At 38.8% G+C, this 19,413-nt stretch overlaps 1 protein-coding gene across 1 annotated transcript; it reads left to right on the top strand.

Annotated features, from left to right (window-relative positions):
• The first annotated feature begins 1,716 nt into the window (after positions 1 to 1,716).
• Positions 1,717 to 18,594, top strand: LOC111874359 (28S ribosomal protein S31, mitochondrial). The gene is made up of 7 exons (XM_023869803.2): positions 1,717 to 3,996; positions 5,690 to 5,864; positions 6,606 to 6,693; positions 8,493 to 8,646; positions 11,309 to 11,479; positions 12,749 to 12,978; positions 18,212 to 18,594. Exons 1-7 carry the CDS (start codon positions 3,971 to 3,973, stop codon positions 18,487 to 18,489), a joined length of 1,122 nt encoding a protein of 373 aa, XP_023725571.1. The 5' UTR covers positions 1,717 to 3,970; the 3' UTR covers positions 18,490 to 18,594.
• The last annotated feature ends 819 nt before the right edge of the window (positions 18,595 to 19,413 follow it).

The raw sequence follows: 19,413 nt of genomic DNA, 5'->3' as shown, positions 1-19,413 counted from the left end.
TCCGATAATAAAATAAAAACTACTTGGAGTGTCATCAGAACTATAACTAATATTAAATCGGAAAAAAATCCAAAAGCAAGCATAAATATAGAAAGTAAATTATGTAATAATATACAAAAAAAGGGCTAGTTACATTAATAACTATTTTATATCTCCACTACCACAATTAAAAAATAGTTCAACTAAAGACAGGAGTGAAGCCCTTAAATTTCTTACAGCTATGTTTAAACACCCTTTTCCAGATATATATATATATATATGTCACCAGTAATTAATAAAGAAGTTAAAGATATAGTGAGATCATTAAAATGGAAATATTCACACGGATATTATGAAATTCCACAATATATCCTCAAAATAAGTTTACCATTCATATTAGCATCACTGACATATATGTGTAATAAAGTATCAAGTCTTGGTGTCTTCCCCTCAAGACTAAAATATTCTCATATAAATCCTATTTTTAACACATTCAGGACCGGAGGGGCCAATTGGCCCTCTACGTTTCTATAGCGTTGCGGACCGGGCAGGCCAATTGGCCCTTTTCTGACGCGTTATGTTGCAACCGACTATATCTTGCTCTGTGGCCACGTTGCATCATAACTACTGAAAAAAAGCCTTTGTTCGAGTCCAAGCTTCCACGTATGAACCAGGAAGTTAACAGTGCAACAAGGATGAGAGACGAAAGCAGTTGCAGGCGAAGCGTTCTCACGGAGAACAAGAAATATTAGAATTGTTCTCCGATGAGCTATCAGATTTGCCAACTGCTTCGTCTTCTGATAGCGAGGCCAGCCTCAGTGAAAGTGACAGTGACAGGGGCCACAGGGCCCCCCCCAAAATATTGTGTCCAGTGAAAGTGAGAGTACCGGGATGGACAAATGGGGTAAAGTGGACAAAACCCCCACTTTGGGTAGGTTTACTGGTGAGCCAGGGGTGAAGTGGATGCCATCGAACCCAACGGATATGTCTGAAGTTGCGTCACTGTTTTTTGGAGATAGTTTCTTTGACCTGTTATGTCAGGAGACTAACAGATACTATCTCCAACACAGTGAGGCGTACGACCACACCTATAAAGCGCTCAAGTGGGTGGACGTCACTTCAGCAGAAATGAAAAAAATTTTGGCTATGATCATTCTAATGGGTCTTACGAAGATAGATACTTTGAAGGATTATTGGTCAAGTGACCCACTTTTAGGAATTCCCAGTTTTGGCAAACTCATGAGTCGTAAGAGATTTGAATCCATTTTCGGTTTTCAAAAAGGTGAACAGAAATTCTACTTTGAAATACAAAGCATTTCTGTTGAACTTGGCAAAAGCTTAGGCTACTGACCTCACAGTGGCGGCAGTACCTGCGTCAGACACAGACGTAGTGCAGCCGGGGCCATCTGTTCGCACCTACCGGAGGCCTCATGTGGACCCCCCTGGACGACTCTCGGGTGATATGCGGAAACATACCCTCGTGAGAACTGTGAAGAGTGAACATTGCAAGAAGAAGTACCCTTCTAGGCAGTGCCATGTGTGCGCAGTCCACAAGAAGAAGAGTAGGACTGCGTACATCTGCAACTTCTGCGTGATGCCCCTTCACAAAGGGGAATGTTTCCAGAGATATCACATGCGCAAGCACTTCTAGGAGTGTTCTCCAAAAATGTTAGTTCATAAAATTAATTAGGAGATTTTATATTAATTTTTAAAGTGAAAAGTGCACAAGTTAGGGTGCTAGGCTTAAAAACCCCGGTCCCCAGGGTGATTTAAATATTTAAACAACCGGTCCGCAATGTGTTAAAAAAGGTGATAGAACTGATATAGCAAATCATAGGTCAATATCTTTATTGACCTCTTTTTCTAAGATTTTTGAAAGAATCATATATAATACATTACAATATCATCTGGACATTAATAATATATTGGCACAGGAACAACATGGTTTTCGAACTAAACTGTCCACTGAATCAGCCATTTATGACTTAATAAATACCATTCTAACAGCAACAAATAATAAACTTGTTGTGGGAGGCCTGTTCTGGGACTTGACCAAAGCATTTGATTGTGTAACTCACACAGTACTTCTTGCTAAGCTTGAGTTCTATATTTTGGTGAAAGATATTTATTGAATTTAATATTTCTGCATTTTGTCTATGAATTTTCAAGACGGCTGGACTGCATTTAATATATGTTAGGCTTCTTGGTGCTTTTGAATTTAATCTAAAAAAGGAGATGACCTAGCACTGGTTATAATAGGAATACTGCTTATACCTCACGCATGACCACCAACCCTCTCAGCAATAGGTTGTGTGAGCCTCATCTTGCCTCAAGAGCTCAGGTGCAGGCCATGAATTGTGTAATATTCCCTTGCAACTGATGACATGTCATGACCCATCAGGGCCTGATCAAGCCTTAGATTCATGCTCCTAACCCTCCCATTCATCCATGATTTGTCATGCCTCTCAAAGAGGCTGACAAATCCCACATTGGTGTTTGATGTCCTCTACAACATAGTTGAGATCATTTTCAATTGAATATTGATAGTTTCTATCCAGGCTGTTTCCTGGCCCTCCCACTATAATAATATGATCTTGCTAGGTAGGGCCTTTACCGAACTTCCCTATATACTCAACAACCTTTGCAAGAGGAGCATTTGGTTTGAAAATGCTACATATGGAAAATTTAGTTCCCAGATTTTCTTGAAGCATGAGCCCAATTTCCCTACCATGACTACTTCCCAGTAATTAGATCTTTCTTTTATTTTTCTCTCTCTTCATTGTGATAGATTTTAGTTCCCTGTCTTTATGCTTAAACAAAACCGGGGTTTGCTGACCCAATTCCAGTGCATCTGTTTCTAGTACACTGAATTTATTGTTCAGCTGAACTTGACTAGTATCATTTGCAGAGAACCTACAGAACCTGGACTTGGAATTTTTTGGTTTTTTCCAATTTCCTCAATTATCCTGCTGCATGAAGTTACTGCTGACATTACCCCATTTCAGCTTACAAATTTCCTCTCTAGCTACCTTTTAATTCTTTTTCCAGGTGCCTGATTCTCTCCTCCTGTTGCTTCACATGTTTCTGGTACTTACATGGGATACAATACCATGGCTTGCTCCTATTTGGTGTACTGGGGCTAGTGCTTGCACAGTTTAAGTGGAAGCAGTAGCCACAGTCTGTACAAATTAGGCCATTAGTGACCCACCTATGACATGCTCCACATTTACCAGAAAGGCTATTTGTATCAGACATCATCACAGATATGAATATTAATAATATATTCCTTTTTCCTAGACGCTATTAATGTAACTTCAAAACTAAAATTAGAACAAATTCTTTTAAGGTGACTGACTGTTCAGATTCGATTGTCAGGAGTTAAAATCTCAAATTCCTGTGCACTTCACTTGTATATCACTAAATGAATACAGTAACAGATTATCTGACTAATAATTTTATTATTTATATTCAACACTTCGGGAAAAAGAAACGAAGAGAAAAACACTATTGTGATGAATTTCACTCGAAATCACTTTTTGATGCACTTCACTGTGAAATTGCTAGTACACTTACAATTCCAGTAATTAATAATCCAGATTCAATAAACCTCAATTCACTCACACAAATAACAGACTAGAATACTATATTACAATGATACAGAATTTTTACAGAAACTGAGTTTCGGAGTCTGTAAGTGTAACATGTAGGCCAATGTGGCGGAGTATTAGGCGGCAAAGCAACAGATCCGCTGGTATAATTGAATTCCCTTATTTCTCAACAAAATCCTCATTAAGTACAAAGAAATTAATATTCTTATTTATGCTAGCAGCCGTATAATTTGTACTGAACGTTTAAAATAAGAGTAAATGAGTTTCTTGCCAGACCATGATTTGAAAACCGACCATGTAGAGACAGGGCAACCAACTGTCTTGTTCTGTCAAGGAGGTTGAGGAGGTTATGGTTATATTGTTCGAGTAAAGACTAAAAGGCAATGTTATCCGTACGCTTTCTTTTAAGGTACTCCTTTGTAGTTAAGTATACGTAGATGAAGACAGAATGTTGTGGAAAACCTTAATACATTGGCAATACATTCTTTATAAATAAATTAACGGTCAGGCTGAAAATTATGGGTAACCTAAAAAGTTACAAATTGCATGTCAAATGAAAGCTCTTTTTAAAACTTGAATTGTTAAAGAAATAGCGTCATATGTTGGTTGATGCCGGGGTTATAAACGTTCTACTGATTCTGAAATATAAAAAAGAAAGGAAATTTAAAAATGCATTGTTTCGGAAGTGCTTGTTTGTTTGTTTAGGATTTATTTAACGTCGCCATTAGTGCAGACTATAGTGTAGAATGGTACCTGATGGTCTGAGATTAATGAATTGAAAAGAATTCTGAGGAAGTTCTAGTAGCTTAATCGAGGTACTGAGGAGAATCACAAAAAGGTCAGGATAATCGGGTGGCCGAGTCAAGAGTCAAACGGGATACCACCAAAGCACAATTTAGAAACGTTACTCAGCAATCTTGCTAGGTAACAACCATATCGTAACTAATGAACCCCATGGAGCTGAGCCCTTCTTGAGAAGCTACCAATCATGCAGCTACTCAAAAATTTACCAACATTTTATGGAACCCAAAGCTTTATTACTGTGTTCACAAGAGCCCTCCACTGGTCCTATTGTGAGCCAGATCAATCTAGCCTATCCTGTCCCTAAGATCCATTGTAATACTATCTACCCCAGTGTGTCTTGGTTGTCCTAGTGGTTTCTGTCCTTCTGGCATTCCTGCCAATATCCTATAGGCACTCCTGGTATCCCCCATTCCTACTACATGCCCTGTCCATTCCATCCTCCTTGACTTCTTCATTCTAATTATACTTGGGAAGGAGTATAAGGTATGAAGCTAACAGCCTTATCATAATTTTTTTAAATAAAATGCCCCATCACTGCTATGGAAGTTGATAAGAAATGGCCTATTTCTGGAACTACTGGAGACCCTTAACAGAATCTGTGTGTTCAACAGAACACCGTTTGTGACTGAAAAGTCTAGAGGTCTAGAGGTGATGCTGTAGATTTGTGTTTGGGAGGTGCTCAGTTTGAATCTTAGCCAGGGCACTGGCTATCCTGATTTTTTTATGGATATTCTCAGTCCATCCAGACATGTCCTCATACATTATGTTAAACTGGCTGTAACTACTCCCATATCCTTTCCACTTCATTATTAATGTTATCCTGCCTTCTGATGCCATGTAGTCTTGATACTGAAAGAGGTGTTACTAATCCATGAAAAAAGAAACAGTTTTTTTAATGAGTGCCTAGATGCTTGTGTAAGTGTTTTGGAAATAATCTTAATAGTGTGCATCCTGTTATGTGTCATAAATAAGATATATAAAATTATATAAGGTATGCAGTCTACACAACAATATTCTGCATTTGAAACCAAAGAAGACACTACTGTATCAACATTTGCTTTTATTATGTTTTTTAAAGGAAATACAGTAGTGTCTTATTTGTTTTTAAATATAGAATATTGTTGTGTAGACTGCATACCTTATATATATTATATATAATATATATATTATATATCTTATTTTGGAAATAATGTTAACATGACAAGAAATACAGAATCATGAACGGCTCTGGGAAGTATGGTTTTTCTCTGTCCTCTTATATATGTGAACACTGATACTTTTCTTTTGTCCATTTGTAGGATTACAAGTTTGCAGCAGCCACCTTTATGTCAGTTCCATAAATTGACCGGAACTCTTTTCTGTAATTCGAAACATGAAGACCCATCAAGCAAGGACTCTGAAGGCACACTAAAGCCAAAGAAAAATGAAGAAGCAGTAAAGAAACTGAATTTACTGCTGGAATCAATGGCAAAGGTGGTGTAAGAGACAATTACTATCAGATTATTACAGAAAATGTGGACAGTAGAGGAGTGAGGTTTGAATCTTGATCCTTCACCCAAAGTACAGTTAGTGCCTGAAGGTGGGAGGTGAAGTGGCATATTGTTCTTGTTTACGTGGCCTGAATCTAATCTTTGTTTATTAAAAAAATCGTTATTTCAATTATTTGTTTTTCCTCAAGATTTTAAGGAGTGGTTATATTGATTGGCTGTAGGCTTGATGCCTGGGGTTCAATTCTTGATAGAGGCAAGAGATTTTTCTCCTCTTCACAGCATCCAGACTAGCTCAAGTCCATTCTGCCTCCTGTTCAATGTGTCCTGGGGGCTGTCTGCCTCAGGGTAAAGTGGCTGGGGCATGAAGCAAACCACCCCCTAATCTAGTACAAAGGTCAAGAATGGTGGACCTCTACCTCCATTTCCTCGTGTGCCTTCATGGCATTATGCTTAATTACTTAAGAACAGGGAGAACTTTACGTTCACCTCATGATATGAAAGTTTGCCCAAGACCTTCAACTTCCTGTACTTCAGGCAGTTGAATACACTAAAAGTTTCACCTGTGGAATGATGTAAATTCATTTCTGACAACAAAAAATACAGAGCTTTTCTCATTGGATGGGAGACTTGCAGTTAGTGAGATTTAACTGCAACACTTATAACTGTAAAATGAATTTTTTAAACATTAAAAGCACTATCTTCCACAAATTTATTTTCATTATAGGAGGAACATATAGCATCTTCGTCTTCTGGAATTGGTGCACAGCTGGCCAGACCACCAGTTAAGCTCAAAAAGAAGCAAGTTAACATTGGTTTGTAATTTGACATATTTATACTAAGTTTAAATTGTAATGCTAATATTGTAGGAATGTTGGTTTGTAATGATAAATTAGTATGATATGTATATTGCAAGCACAAGTTCAGTCTTCATAAGGATTCAGCATAGTGTTTTAGTATAATAAAATTGTTCTTGTTTGAAATCGCCTAGAAACTAGAATTCTGTCTGTTACATGCAATTTTGGTAGGCATGTCACTTGTATATTTAAAAGAAAGAAAGAAATTATGAATAACCATGACAGTTGTGTAATGCAAATAGAAGCAGCATTTGGATGTTAGGTGGGATGAATTAAACAAACAAACAAACAAACAAACAAACAGTCTCTGTGGTTTTATCCCGCAAGCAAACACTACCAACCGAGTGACTGCTGCTTGTCAGCGAAGCTAGTACTAACTTTGCTGATAAAGGGTGTCGCGTGATCAGTGCAATGAATCCCCACAGCCGTTAATTTCAGTTTTCTAGACCGGAGCTGCTATTTCCTTGATATAGCTCCTCAATTATCCTAACAAGACTGAGTGGACCCCATTCCAGACCCACTTCTTCTCAGAAAATCTAGTAGTATCGGGAATCAAACCCGGGACCTCTGGATCTGTAGCCAGGAACTCTGACCACTAGACCACAGAGGTGGTCATTGAAAATGAATCATATTATTAAAATTGTTTAAAACTTTAGAATTCAAAGTGGAACTTTCCTTATATATGTAAGTACAAAAATTTATCATATTGATACTGAATTTAATGTCACTTGACATCCCAGTATTGTTATAAGTTTTGCTTCATACCTGTCATTTATAGTGATTCAGGGGCCTTGTCTGAAGATGACTTCAAGTACATGTATGCACATTCAACGGTAAAGTCGGTGATTTCAGATGCATTCCGGCAACACAGTTTTTTCTTTAAATGTAATATTCATTAATATACAAAACATTGTAAATTATGTTTGTATATGGAAGTGTTGATTTGAGGTGCCTGAATTGGTTAGGTGACTTACTAGAATTACTCATTCCTTTCTTCATGCACTCACCATAATCTGGTGGTTGCAGAGGTTACAGAGAGGTTGTTCATGAGCAGACAAGCAATACAAAATGTATATGGATAGATTTTGTGTCATGAAGCTAAACAGGCTGGAAGTTAAAGGAAAGTATCAGGTTATAATATAAAACAGCTTTGCAGCTTTCAAAAGTTTGGAAGCTAATGTGGACATCAGTAGAGCTTGGAAATTATAGAGAATATCACAACTTTATCCAAAGAGATTATAAGTAATTACATGTTACACCAGTGTAAACCATGATTAGACAAAGATTGTTCATAATTATCAGATCAGAAGAAACAATCTACATTGATGGTTGCAGATGCCAAAATAATATGATTGATCTGTGGGCAGCAGAGGACAAGTGAGCCTATCAGTCCTGTCCCAAACTGGGTGTATCAAAATTATTTTAGTGCTAAGAGGAGTTAAGGTGGTAAGTCACAGGGAGCACAGTCCTTTATTTAAAATTTTCTTGTAAAAATAAAATTACATCGAAGTTGCAAAAAATGGTTACTATGAAACGAAATATGAACGTTTAAATAAGAACAGAGATCCCCCCCCCTTCTTTTTAATAAGGGAAATGTGGGAGAGGGATTAAATTTTATTCCATCCAGGCCCCACCTGCTTAAATGATCACAAACCACCAGTGCAGTTAGGTAATTAATATTTTGTGTTCATAGGTGATGTGCTTCATACAGTGTGACCACAGTTCGAAGTTTACTGTTTTTTTTTCTTTCTTTGCAGAAAAGTCCCTTACTGAAGCAACAAAGGAAGTTGCTGAAGCCCTAGGAGGAGACGTTAAACAGACAGAGTCAGAACTGTTAAACAAACTTTTGGCCCCCTCACAAGCTCTAAAAGAAAATGACACTGAAGCACAGAAACCGTTTGTAAGCTTGAGGTAACGACATCCATATGTATTTACAGGAAATACTGTGACGTGTCTAAATCAAGTGCTCATGTGTTGGATGGCCACTGAAGACAGCTTTGAAACTGTTTTTTTTTTTGTCAATGGGTTCCACAAAATATAAAGCAAATAAAAAAATAAATGCACAAATGTGTGTTATTAACATGGTAAGCTGTTAACATCATTCTTATATGGCACTATTGGTAATGTGAATAACAGAAAATTTATTGTGAGGTAACTGAGCAAAGACCATAAACATTTAGTACCAAATGAAAAAAAAAAAAACATTAAATTAAGAACAGTTGGTTGGTAATACCAACTTAGTTTGACTACGGTTGTGAGAGTGTCCAGCTTCTGTAAGATGATGTGTGGACTAAGTTTTTTTATAAACTAACTAAACTTCATGGAGCTGAGCCCTTCTTGAGAATCTGCCAATCAAGTAGCTACTCTAGAACTTCCCAACATTTTATGGCACCTGAAGGTTCATTGCCATGTTCACAGGAACCCTCCTCTGGTCCATATCCTGAGCCAGATTAATCCATCCCATACCACTCCATCCTATCTCTTGAAGATCCGTTTTAATATTATCCGCTTACCTACATCTTGGTCTTCCTAGTGGCCTCTTTCCTTTCCCACCAATATTCTATATGCATTCCTCTTTCCCCCCATTCATGCTACATACCCCTGTCCATCTCATCCTCCTTGATCACTCTAATTATATATGGCAAAGAGTACAAGTCATGAAGCTCGTCATTATGCAGATTTCTTCAACCTCCTGTCACTTCATCCCTGTTTGGACCAAATATTCTGCTCAGCACCCTGTTCTCAAACATCCCTAGTTTGTGTTTCTCCTTTAATGTTACAGACCAAGTTTCACACCCATACAGAACCACTGGCAAAATTGTAGTTTTGTATATTATAATTTTTACGTTTTTAGACAAAAGACTAGAAGACGTGGTTCTTGACTGAATGGTAGCAGGCATTACCTGAATTCTCTCTGCTCTTGATTTCCTCCTGAATCAAATTTTGACTTGTTAATGTTGTTTGCAGTTATTTGAACTGTTCCACATTTTCAAAGAATCTCTTAGTTCTCTACATGTCATGATTTTCATCAGCATAGAGAGCTAAGGATCTTGTAGCAGTGCTTGTTCATAGTCGCTCCTTCTGGTATGAATTTCATATGAACAATTCCAGATGAGTCAAAAAACAGTTCAGGCATTACCTTTCCTTTTTTCTGATGTGGTTTCTTCTTTCTTGGTGATCATGGTAATTTCCAGGTGGCTGATTGTCGCTTCAGTTGCAGATCTGATAAGAAACACCATATTTCATCTCCTGTTATGATCCAATTGAGAAATGTCCCATTTTTATTAGCACTGTCGATCAGGTCACCACAAATGCTCATGTGATCGTCAGTGTTCAGGTCATCAGACAGAATTCTGTGGCAAGTACCATGGCTAATCCCTGGTGCTGCTACTTAATTTTCATTTATTGTTTGGGAGCAGTTGGCATGCACCAACGTTGCTTGTATCTTTAGTTCAGTTCTGACTCTTCTTGGCTGACCAGTATGCTCATCATCTTTCAAACTGTCTCACCCCTGTGCAAACCTTTGTGCCACTTAAACACAGCACTATGGGCTAAGGCTTCTTCACTGCAAGCTTACTTGATCATCTGAAACGTTTTGCTAGTAGATTTGCCTAATTTTTGGCAGAACTTTATGTTCTTTAGCCCATATCTCATTTAATTTTTTGAGATTGAACCTCTCCATGTAAAATTTGTGCATTGTCAGTTTACTCACTGCCAGTCTGTCCCTAATGTTTGCCACCACCAGATAATGGTCAGTTTAATTGTGAATCTTTCCATCAGATGTCCAAGTATATTTATGACTGTTACAATGAGGGAATGCTGTAGTTTTACAATCAGATTTTCAGAGGTGGCACAGTTTACTACTCTGACTCCATTATCAATACTAATTTCACGTGAACTGTCATTCCCAGTTGTTAGTTTGAAAAAGTGGCATTGATATGTCTTTATAATTTAATAATTATCTGTGTTATGACACCATCCAGGGTCCAAGAGAGATATATGTGCATGATATATCTCTGTAAGTGAGGTAAAGTTGTGCTTAACTAAGCACTATGCCATGAAGATGTATGGGGGAGTGGATATATAGATCCACATTTTCTTGACCTTGGCACAAGCTGGAGGTAAGTGGTGAGCTTCACACCCCAGCCACTTTACCCCCAGGGAAAGAGCCCCCAGTACCCATTGAATAGGAGGTTGGGTGAACCCCAGTGCTGGTCTGGACAATATAGAGAAGAGAAAATTTGTGACCCCTTGGTCATTCATCATTGGAGTCACTATGAAACATTGTATGGAGAGAAATTACAAACAACTGTATTCCAAGTATTTCAGCAGCCTATAGGGTGTGAGGTTCCATCAACACAATTTCTGTATAAATAGAACAAGTTTATACTTTTGTTCTTTACAGCAGTGAGGTGAGGTAAGGTGAGTGAGTGAGCGGGAGGGAGGGAATTGGAAGGTTTCCCAAGAGGATTCAGTGTAGTAGAACAAGAAACATACACCACTCTGTTTTTGTATGACTGTTTTACATTATGTTTTGTTGTTAAGTTATTGCTGTTGATTCATTATATTTCAGAGATCTTATATCGGGAATGAAAATTGATCGGAATAAGGGGACTGGATATTTGAGTGAGGAGGGGCGAGCACAACGAGTTCATAGGATCCTTGAGGGCCGTAAGATAGCCACTGCAAAAGAAAGGGAACTCTCTATTAGAGAAGTTGTTAGGGAGCAACAACGAACTAAAATGTAAGTATCATATAGAATGAAGCAGCACTGCCATACGTACATAGTGTTCATATACGTAATTTTCAAGAACATTTCTAAATCTTCCTTCACAAAAGTAAAACGGATCTTGCCCCACAGGAGAGCTTGTTTTGTATTATGGGTGGACACCCTCCATTTTTACTTTCAAGCAAATGTAATTGTATGTGAGTGATATTTTCCTTTTTATTTGGAGTATTCTTAATTGTTGAGGTTCATCATATTGATAGGAATCATTTGACTAATATTTTGGATGCTATCCACCCCATTTACCCTCAACTATGGTGTTTAAGAAACAGCCTTCCCCCCCTCCCCGCCTTCATCAAGTGAAAAGGGATTCACTGGAGTAAGATTTCATACTTTATCCTGTTACCTAATGAAGGAAATAGAACTAATCGATAGTGTTGTATTTTTAAAAAACAGATGATGGGCATTGTCCAAAATATCAGTAAAGAAGATTGTTATACACCATTATCAGAAACTTCAGACATACTTGGGGAACTTTGTCATTATTACTCTAGCAAAGTACTTAGACAGCATTTTTGTATGAGGCCATGACTTGGCTTCCCTCTGAATTTGTTGTGCCCTCTCTCTCATTTTATTCATGACAGAATATGGAATACTACAGCAGACACTGTTTGCTATCAGCTGCTGAAGGATGGGTGTGTACATTGGCTGGCTACAGTTGATACTCAGCCAGCCAGCTGTGCATTGCACACTTCATATAAAATCTCCTCTGTGTCATCAGTACTTGCCAAGTTGGAAGGGCAGTTAGAAACATATATGATAAAAGCTCTGAATTATGGGTCCCTTTAGGACTTACCTAGGCTATGATAAAGGCATGATTATAATGAATTACCTCCCCATCTTGGTGAACTTATTTTTTCATGGATGGAAGTTTGAAGTTTTTTTGTTTTGTAGTGTTTATTAACAAACTGAGATGTGACTGAATAATTAAAGGTCTGAAAATAAGCTCATACTAACTCATATAAAGCATAAGAGATAACTTGGTCGATTTTTTGGACATTATTCACAATCTCAATTTTAAATGATACAATGTTTCAGAGACTGGATGCTGTCTTCATTCTTAAGATAAGAACATACTCTTTTGGGCCTAATCAGCGGAGTTAATTTCTGTCTCTAGAAAAACTTTTAGATCTAATAAGTGATACCTTTTCAAATTCTTTTACTTAAATCGATTGAAAGATCTTTCTCGCATGTAACATGCTCATTTGACATGCTTTGTCATTTCAGATATGATGACAAAATAGATATATTTGGTGGTGAACCTCTTGGTATCTTCAAAGTACCAGAATCACAAGCAGACACGTCTGATGTTCCACCAGAGCTCACCACGTGGCATCGCCTTGAAGCTCGTGAACTTCGTTTAGCTGTGACACATCCCCCATCCAATATATTTGAGGAAATGATTCAGTGGACTGAACAAGGGAAGTTGTGGCACTTTCCAGTTAACAATGAACAAGGTTTGTAAATAGTTGACTTACCTCAGCCTGATTTATCTGTTTGCTCTCCCCTCCCCCACGTTATTTTCTTAGAGAACTGTTTCAATCAGGATACCAGGCTGAGTTTTGACATAAGGACAATACTCAAAACGTGTAAACAGAAAAAAAAATTGTTGGATACAATAAAAATATTTGCATAACAAAGAGGCTGGTGAGAACACCTTGTTTCCTAACTATAATACTATGTTCATTTCATTGCTTATACAAAAAATTCAGAGTTGTAATTTTACATATTAGAAATTGCATCTTTTCTTGGGTCATAAGTTTTAATACATCGTATTTGATGTAATGATTTTAATGGCCTTAATTTTCTGATCACTAGTTAGAAGGAACTCCCTTATCACATATATCTTTTTATATTAAATTTTGTATTACAATTTGCCTCTTTAGACACAAGAAGCTGAAGAAGGTAAAAATGGAGGTGTTTCATTCTAGATGGTTCCAGAAAAAAAGAACGAGTGCTATCTTCTGAAACTCTGTAAGATAGTGGATGAGTATTGCATATTCATTCATTCATTCATTCATTCCCTTAATTTTCCATATATCCATACAGGTAACAAACCTAGGATGCAGAAATAGTCCCTTTAAGAATAATGTGTCCACATACATATACTCAGTTACGTGAGTTACATAATTAAAATCATTTACATTAATCAATTAACATAAATAATAACATAAAATAAAAAACATTAATCAATTAACATAAATAATAACATAAAATAAAAAACTTAAGATTTTAATTAATAAACATAATTTAAAAAGAACATTACTAAAACAAAAACAAACTCCGTGATTTCAGTCCGCAAGCAAACTATACCGACCGAGCGACTGCCGCTTCTTGGCGAAGTTTAGTGCCAACTTTTGTGGATATAGGGTGTTGTGTGGTCAGCGCAACGAATCCCCATGACCGTTAATTTCGGTTTTCTAGACCAGAGCCGCTATTTCCTTGAAATAGCTCCTCAGTTATCACGAGGAAGCTGAGTGGACCCCATTCCAGAACCACTACTTCTCTGAAAAAATCTTGTAGTGCCAGGAATGCTGACCACTAGACCACAACATTAGTATAAAACTTAAATTAATACAGTTTTGTTTAAATTACCTAAATTAAATGAATTAAATGCATTACAAAACTACACACTTATGACCAATTATATTGATAATATTCATTCATGGAATAAAAAGAATGATGATATAAAAACCTCTTCAGTGCAGATTTAAAACTTCTCTCATCAGTAGCCAACATTTTTATTGTTTGAGGAAGATGATTAAAAACTTTAATACCTCATATGTACACACCTTTATTGTGTTTTGTTAGGTTAACTGCATACCATAAGACTCCAGCCACTGTCATAAGTACTACGGTATTCCCAGTGTTGAATGAATGAATGTATGAGGAGCGTTCCATATATAATGCCTCCTATTTTTTTAATGAAAACTACAATAGATAACAGAAAGCATAAGAACGCAATTAAATAGAACAAGATTTCAGCTACTTACAGTTGTTTTTCCACATAATCACCACCATTCATTATGCACTTTTGCTGCGCCTGTAAAAGTCTGCGCTAGCAGAGGCTAGCCACTTCCTTACAGCTGCAATGACAGCATCGTTGTCTTGAAAATGTTGCCCACGTAGTCCATCTTTCATAGGCCCAAAGAGATGGAAGTCTGAAGGTGCTAAATACGGGCTATAAGGTGGATGTGGTAGGACAGTCCAGCCAAACTGGTATGGGGTCTAGTGTTATTGTGTTGCAAGCGAAAGGTTGTCTGCTTCTCTGGCCTGACTCGGGAAATGTGGGCTTTCAGCTTAGTCAGCGTAGTCTTGTAGCGTTCAGAATTGACAGTCTCACCAGGCTCCAGGAAATCCAAGAAAATCACACCCCGCCTATCCCAAAAGACCGTGCACATCACTTTCCCTGGTGATGGCTGCGTCTTGAACTTCTTTTTTCTTGGGGAATCCGCATGTCGCCACTCCATGGATTGTCTTTTGGATTCCAGCTCGTAGTGGTGACACCACATCTCATCTCCGGTGATGATGCTGTCCAGAAACTTGTCACCTTCAGCCTCAAATTGGTGCAGCAGGTCCTGACAGACTTCCATTCAATGAGTTTTGTGGTCCTCTGTAAGCATCCGCGGGACCCACCTGGAACAAACTTTGCGATAATCCAGCTTCCCCAACATCGTTTCCAAAGCATTACAGCTGATATTAAGCTGTGCACACAGTTCCCTGGTCATTATCTGCCAATCTGTACGGATGAGTTGATTGAGGCGCTGTTCATTGTGAGGAGTGGCAGCTGAGCAGACACGCCCAGGGCGTGGCTTGTTGTGCACTTCACTTTCGCCACTGTTGAAACACACTGCCCACCACCTCACTGTGCTGACATCCACTGTATCATCTCTGTACACCACTAGCAAGTGTCGATGGATGTCAGTGGGTGCAATTTGTTCAGCAGTGAGAAATTCAATAACACATCCCTGTTTCGTGCACACTTCTATGTCAGACGCCATTTTGGTAGACTGCTCTGCTGTTGCTATCTGTCGCATGACAACCAAACTAACAGTATAGTGGCGGGAAGGTTCAACCTTTACTACACCACCACCAACATCTAGCTCAGACGTTACATATTAACACAAAAAAATAGGAGGTATTATATACGGAACACCCTTCGCATAAGGGGTGGGCCTTCTTGGGCCTTGCACTGCGACCAGTGATCTATTGGGCCTCCCCTTCTGATTATCCTCTCAGCAATCCTGCGCTTCATTCGAAGTGCAGGATTTTGTACATGGGGACGTCGAAATAGTCACTTGGTTCCATAAAATATTGAACCAAGTGACGTAATCTTAAATAAGCTAAGACCTCACATTCACACAGGATATGTGGGCAGTTTCATTTTCTTCTTGACACCTCTCACAAGTTGGACTATTACTTAGTCCCAGTTTGAAGAGGTGTCCTTTAAGGTGACAGTGTCCTGTAAGTAGTCCTACCAGCCATTGTAGCTGGTTACTGTTTAACTTCAACAGTTCCTTGGCTCTTTTAGTAGAGGGTCCTCATATGAGTCCCTTTGCTTGCCTGAGTCCAGTCAAGGATCCCCAGTATTTCTTGTGATTCATATTTATCCAGTCCCTGATTGCTTTTCTGGCAACTCCTATAGAGATGTCACAGGCTGGTTCAGGTCCTATGAACGGATGTTCAGCTCCAATCTTGGCCAATTGGTCTGCTGTTTTGTTTCCAGCAATACCCTCCTGTCCCAGCCCCCATATCACTTGTACCCTGTTATGTTTGGCCAGTTCCATGAGTGTCTGGTGGCAATCGCAGACTAATTTTGAGTTGATCTGGTGTTTGTCAAGCGCTTTAAATGCAGCTTGGCTGTCAGATAGAATGTAGATGTTCGTATTTCTGTAGTTCCTATCTAGATTCTCCATAATACATGCCTTAATGGCATATACTTCTGCCTGGAATACTGTCGTGTACTGCCCAAGGCTGAAACTAAGTTTCCGCCTCATGCCATAGCAGTACAAACCAGCTCCAGTGCCCTTATTTATCTTGGAACCATCTGTATACCAGATCAGTCCCCCTTTTCTATCGGGCCAAAACCCGTTTTCCCAGTCACTCCTGTCAGGAAATCTGACTGTGAAGGGATTTTTGTATACATGTCTCGGTATCCCCATTTGTAATATGGGTTCTTTCCTCATGTCCTGAGTTATGTATGCATGTCCGAAACTATCGGATTTAGGTTTCCATTGATCGCTGCACTGGAGACAGTAGATTCCTGCCCTGGCCTCTGCCTCCAACTGTTTATGCAGTGGAGGGAGTCCAAGGAGTGTCTCCAGTGCAGCTGTTGGAGATGTTCGAATTGCTCCTGTGATACCCAAGCAAGCCAACCTTTGCAATTTGCTAAGTTCTGCCTTTTTTGTCTCGAGTTTAACTCTGGACCACCATACTGCAGTGCCGTATGTAATTATGGGTCTTACAACCGCAGTGTATATCCAATGCACTTGTGGCTACAGTCCCCAAGTTTTACCAAACATGCTTCTGCATGTCCAAAAAGTCTTATAGGCTTTATTGATGACCTTGTCCAGCTGCTTTTTCCATGTCAGTCCCTTGTCTAATACTAGTCCAAGGTCTAGGTCATCTTATTGAAGACGGTTCCTTAAGGCCCTTTATATTTCTCTTCCTGGTAAACGATATAATTACCGTCTTATTAGGATTGATGGAAAGGCTTGTTCTTTCACACCATCGTTGGACCGTGTACAGAGCTGTTTGAAGACGCTCTAATACTGTCGAAAAGAATTTTCTGTTTATGAGGATTGCTATGTCATCAGCATATCCTACTGTATAGTACCCATCATCAAGTCCCCATAGGAGATCGTCAATGACCACACTCCCCTGCGGACCCCCTAGACGCGGACACCCCCAGGATCTCTCCTGATAGTGTGGCAGCTATGGTTCTGCTTTCCAGCATAGCACTGATCCACCTGCACACTGCAGGCTCTATGCCATGCTTTCCAGCAGCGTGTTTGATTATATTAAATGAGGTTCTATCGAAAGCTCCCTCTATGTCAAGGAATGCTCCTAAGGCAATATCCTTGTGTTCAATCGCACTTTCTATGCGTTACCACATTATGTAGTGCGCTTTCAGTAGATTTACCTGTTTGGTAGGCATGCTGGTTTCGGTGTAGAGGATATGTCCTCAACGCTTCGTCCCTGAATATGCCTATCCACTATTTTCTCCATCATTTTCAAAAGGAAAGATGACAGGCTGATAGGACAATAAGCCTTAGGGATAAATGTCACCTTAACTTGCTTCCAGGCAATGCAGGCTCTATATATGCAGCATATTCCAAGTGTTTATTTTGCAATAAAAAAGCAGACACATTTGCCTCAATATTTGTAGTTCAGTACAGAAAACCCAATAATTTAATTTTCCCTTTATGTACCATAAAAAAGGTATACAGTTTCAAGTATCTTTTATCCAAGGCGTTTAGTTTTGGTATAAGATTCCATTCATATACTCTGGGCCAGGAATTTTCTTCAGACAAAAGGGTCTGGGAAAAAAACGCTGGTTTCTGAAGGTTGTATGAAGTACATAGTGAACGGTCATTCTGTACTGAATTTCAAAATAATGGAAAATTATTACAGTATTTTATGTTAAACCATTGGATTTCCTGATACAAAGAAGTTGTAACTGTGTTGCAGGTCAGGTCGAGGAGTCAAAAGTATATTTCACAGAACATGTTTTCTTGGAGCATCATTTGGAACCATGGTGCCCAAAGAAAGGGCCTGTCCGTCATTTTATGGAGTTGGTGTGTGTTGGACTTTCTAAGAACCCTTACATTACTGTGCAGATGAAGCTTGAGCACATTAACTGGTTTCATAATTATTTTGAAGAGAAAAAGCAAATTTTGCAGGATACAGGAGCAATCCCTGCCCTTTCAGACAAGAAGGAAACTATTCCTGGGGACATAACACCATAGTCATGCTTGCTGTATATTCCTGTTAGCAGTTTTAATGCAATGCAATAAGATATAAAATACACTATAAATGAAATGTCCAGAAAATTAAAATAATTTTGAAAGTACTCTGCTGTGTTGTCATGATTAACTCTTTCAGAAGATGGACCTTATTCCTTTGTCTAGCACAAGTACTTGAGTCTGTAACAGACCTAAAGTATATTTATCTATCTCTAGCCTCCTGTCTGTTTATAATGAAAGGTGATGTTTGTGGTATTACCTAATAAGGTTTCAACTGACTGATGAATTTTCATTAATATTGGTATGAACATGAAGCTACTAATTTTTGTTTATAAAAAAGGTAAAGTTGTCCCTGTGCTTAACCTTTAAGAGCCGAGCGACGCCATATGGTGTCATCAAAATAAAGTCAAGGGGACGAATGACGCCATATGTCGTTGCGCAGTCCACGCGTGCGGCCGGCTATTAAAATCTAATTTTAAGTTATAAATTCTTTTTCTACTTACATGATTTTTGGTCACCAGCTTTATAAGTTGTCTCTCTTCCCACCTGCGTCTTCTAACGGACTGTTGGCTTCGTGTGGAAATCTTGGAAACATCCGGAAATCCAGTGTCCGACGTTGCACTTCACGCACTTTGTCCGGACGGTTCTTCGTTTCCCACGTGAAAAGCACACACGACACCTCAATTTCGAAGTCGGCCAGTGATGTGGTTTGGCCCCTATAATTGAGATATCTCTGATAAAATGGCAGGGGTTCGACCTCTGGGCCGTTGATGGCGAGGTGGACCCCTTCCAGCATGTTCCGCACAAGAGCGAGACGAAATTCTCTTTGTGACAACAGGATCTAACTGTTCAGATCCAGGAGACGGAAAAATAGTTTATTTGTCCATTTCCAGGTTCGACGACAGATGCTATAACTGTTTGCCACAG

Source organism: Cryptotermes secundus, unplaced genomic scaffold (assembly GCF_002891405.2).
Source record: "Cryptotermes secundus unplaced genomic scaffold, Csec_1.0 scaffold49, whole genome shotgun sequence".
Lineage (NCBI taxonomy): Eukaryota > Metazoa > Arthropoda > Insecta > Blattodea > Kalotermitidae > Cryptotermes > Cryptotermes secundus.
The sequence above is the reverse complement of the archived record's forward strand: the minus strand, read 5'-3'. Positions and strand labels throughout refer to the sequence as shown.

Bases quoted from the DNA above. Each gene is read 5' to 3' on its own strand.
- LOC111874359 (XM_023869803.2), top strand. From the start codon at position 3,971: ATGTTATCCGTACGCTTTCTTTTAAG. The intron at 11,480-12,748 runs GTAAGTATCATA...TTGTCATTTCAG, and splicing joins GAGCAACAACGAACTAAAAT to ATATGATGACAAAATAGATA. The intron at 12,979-18,211 runs GTTTGTAAATAG...ACTGTGTTGCAG, and splicing joins TCCAGTTAACAATGAACAAG to GTCAGGTCGAGGAGTCAAAA.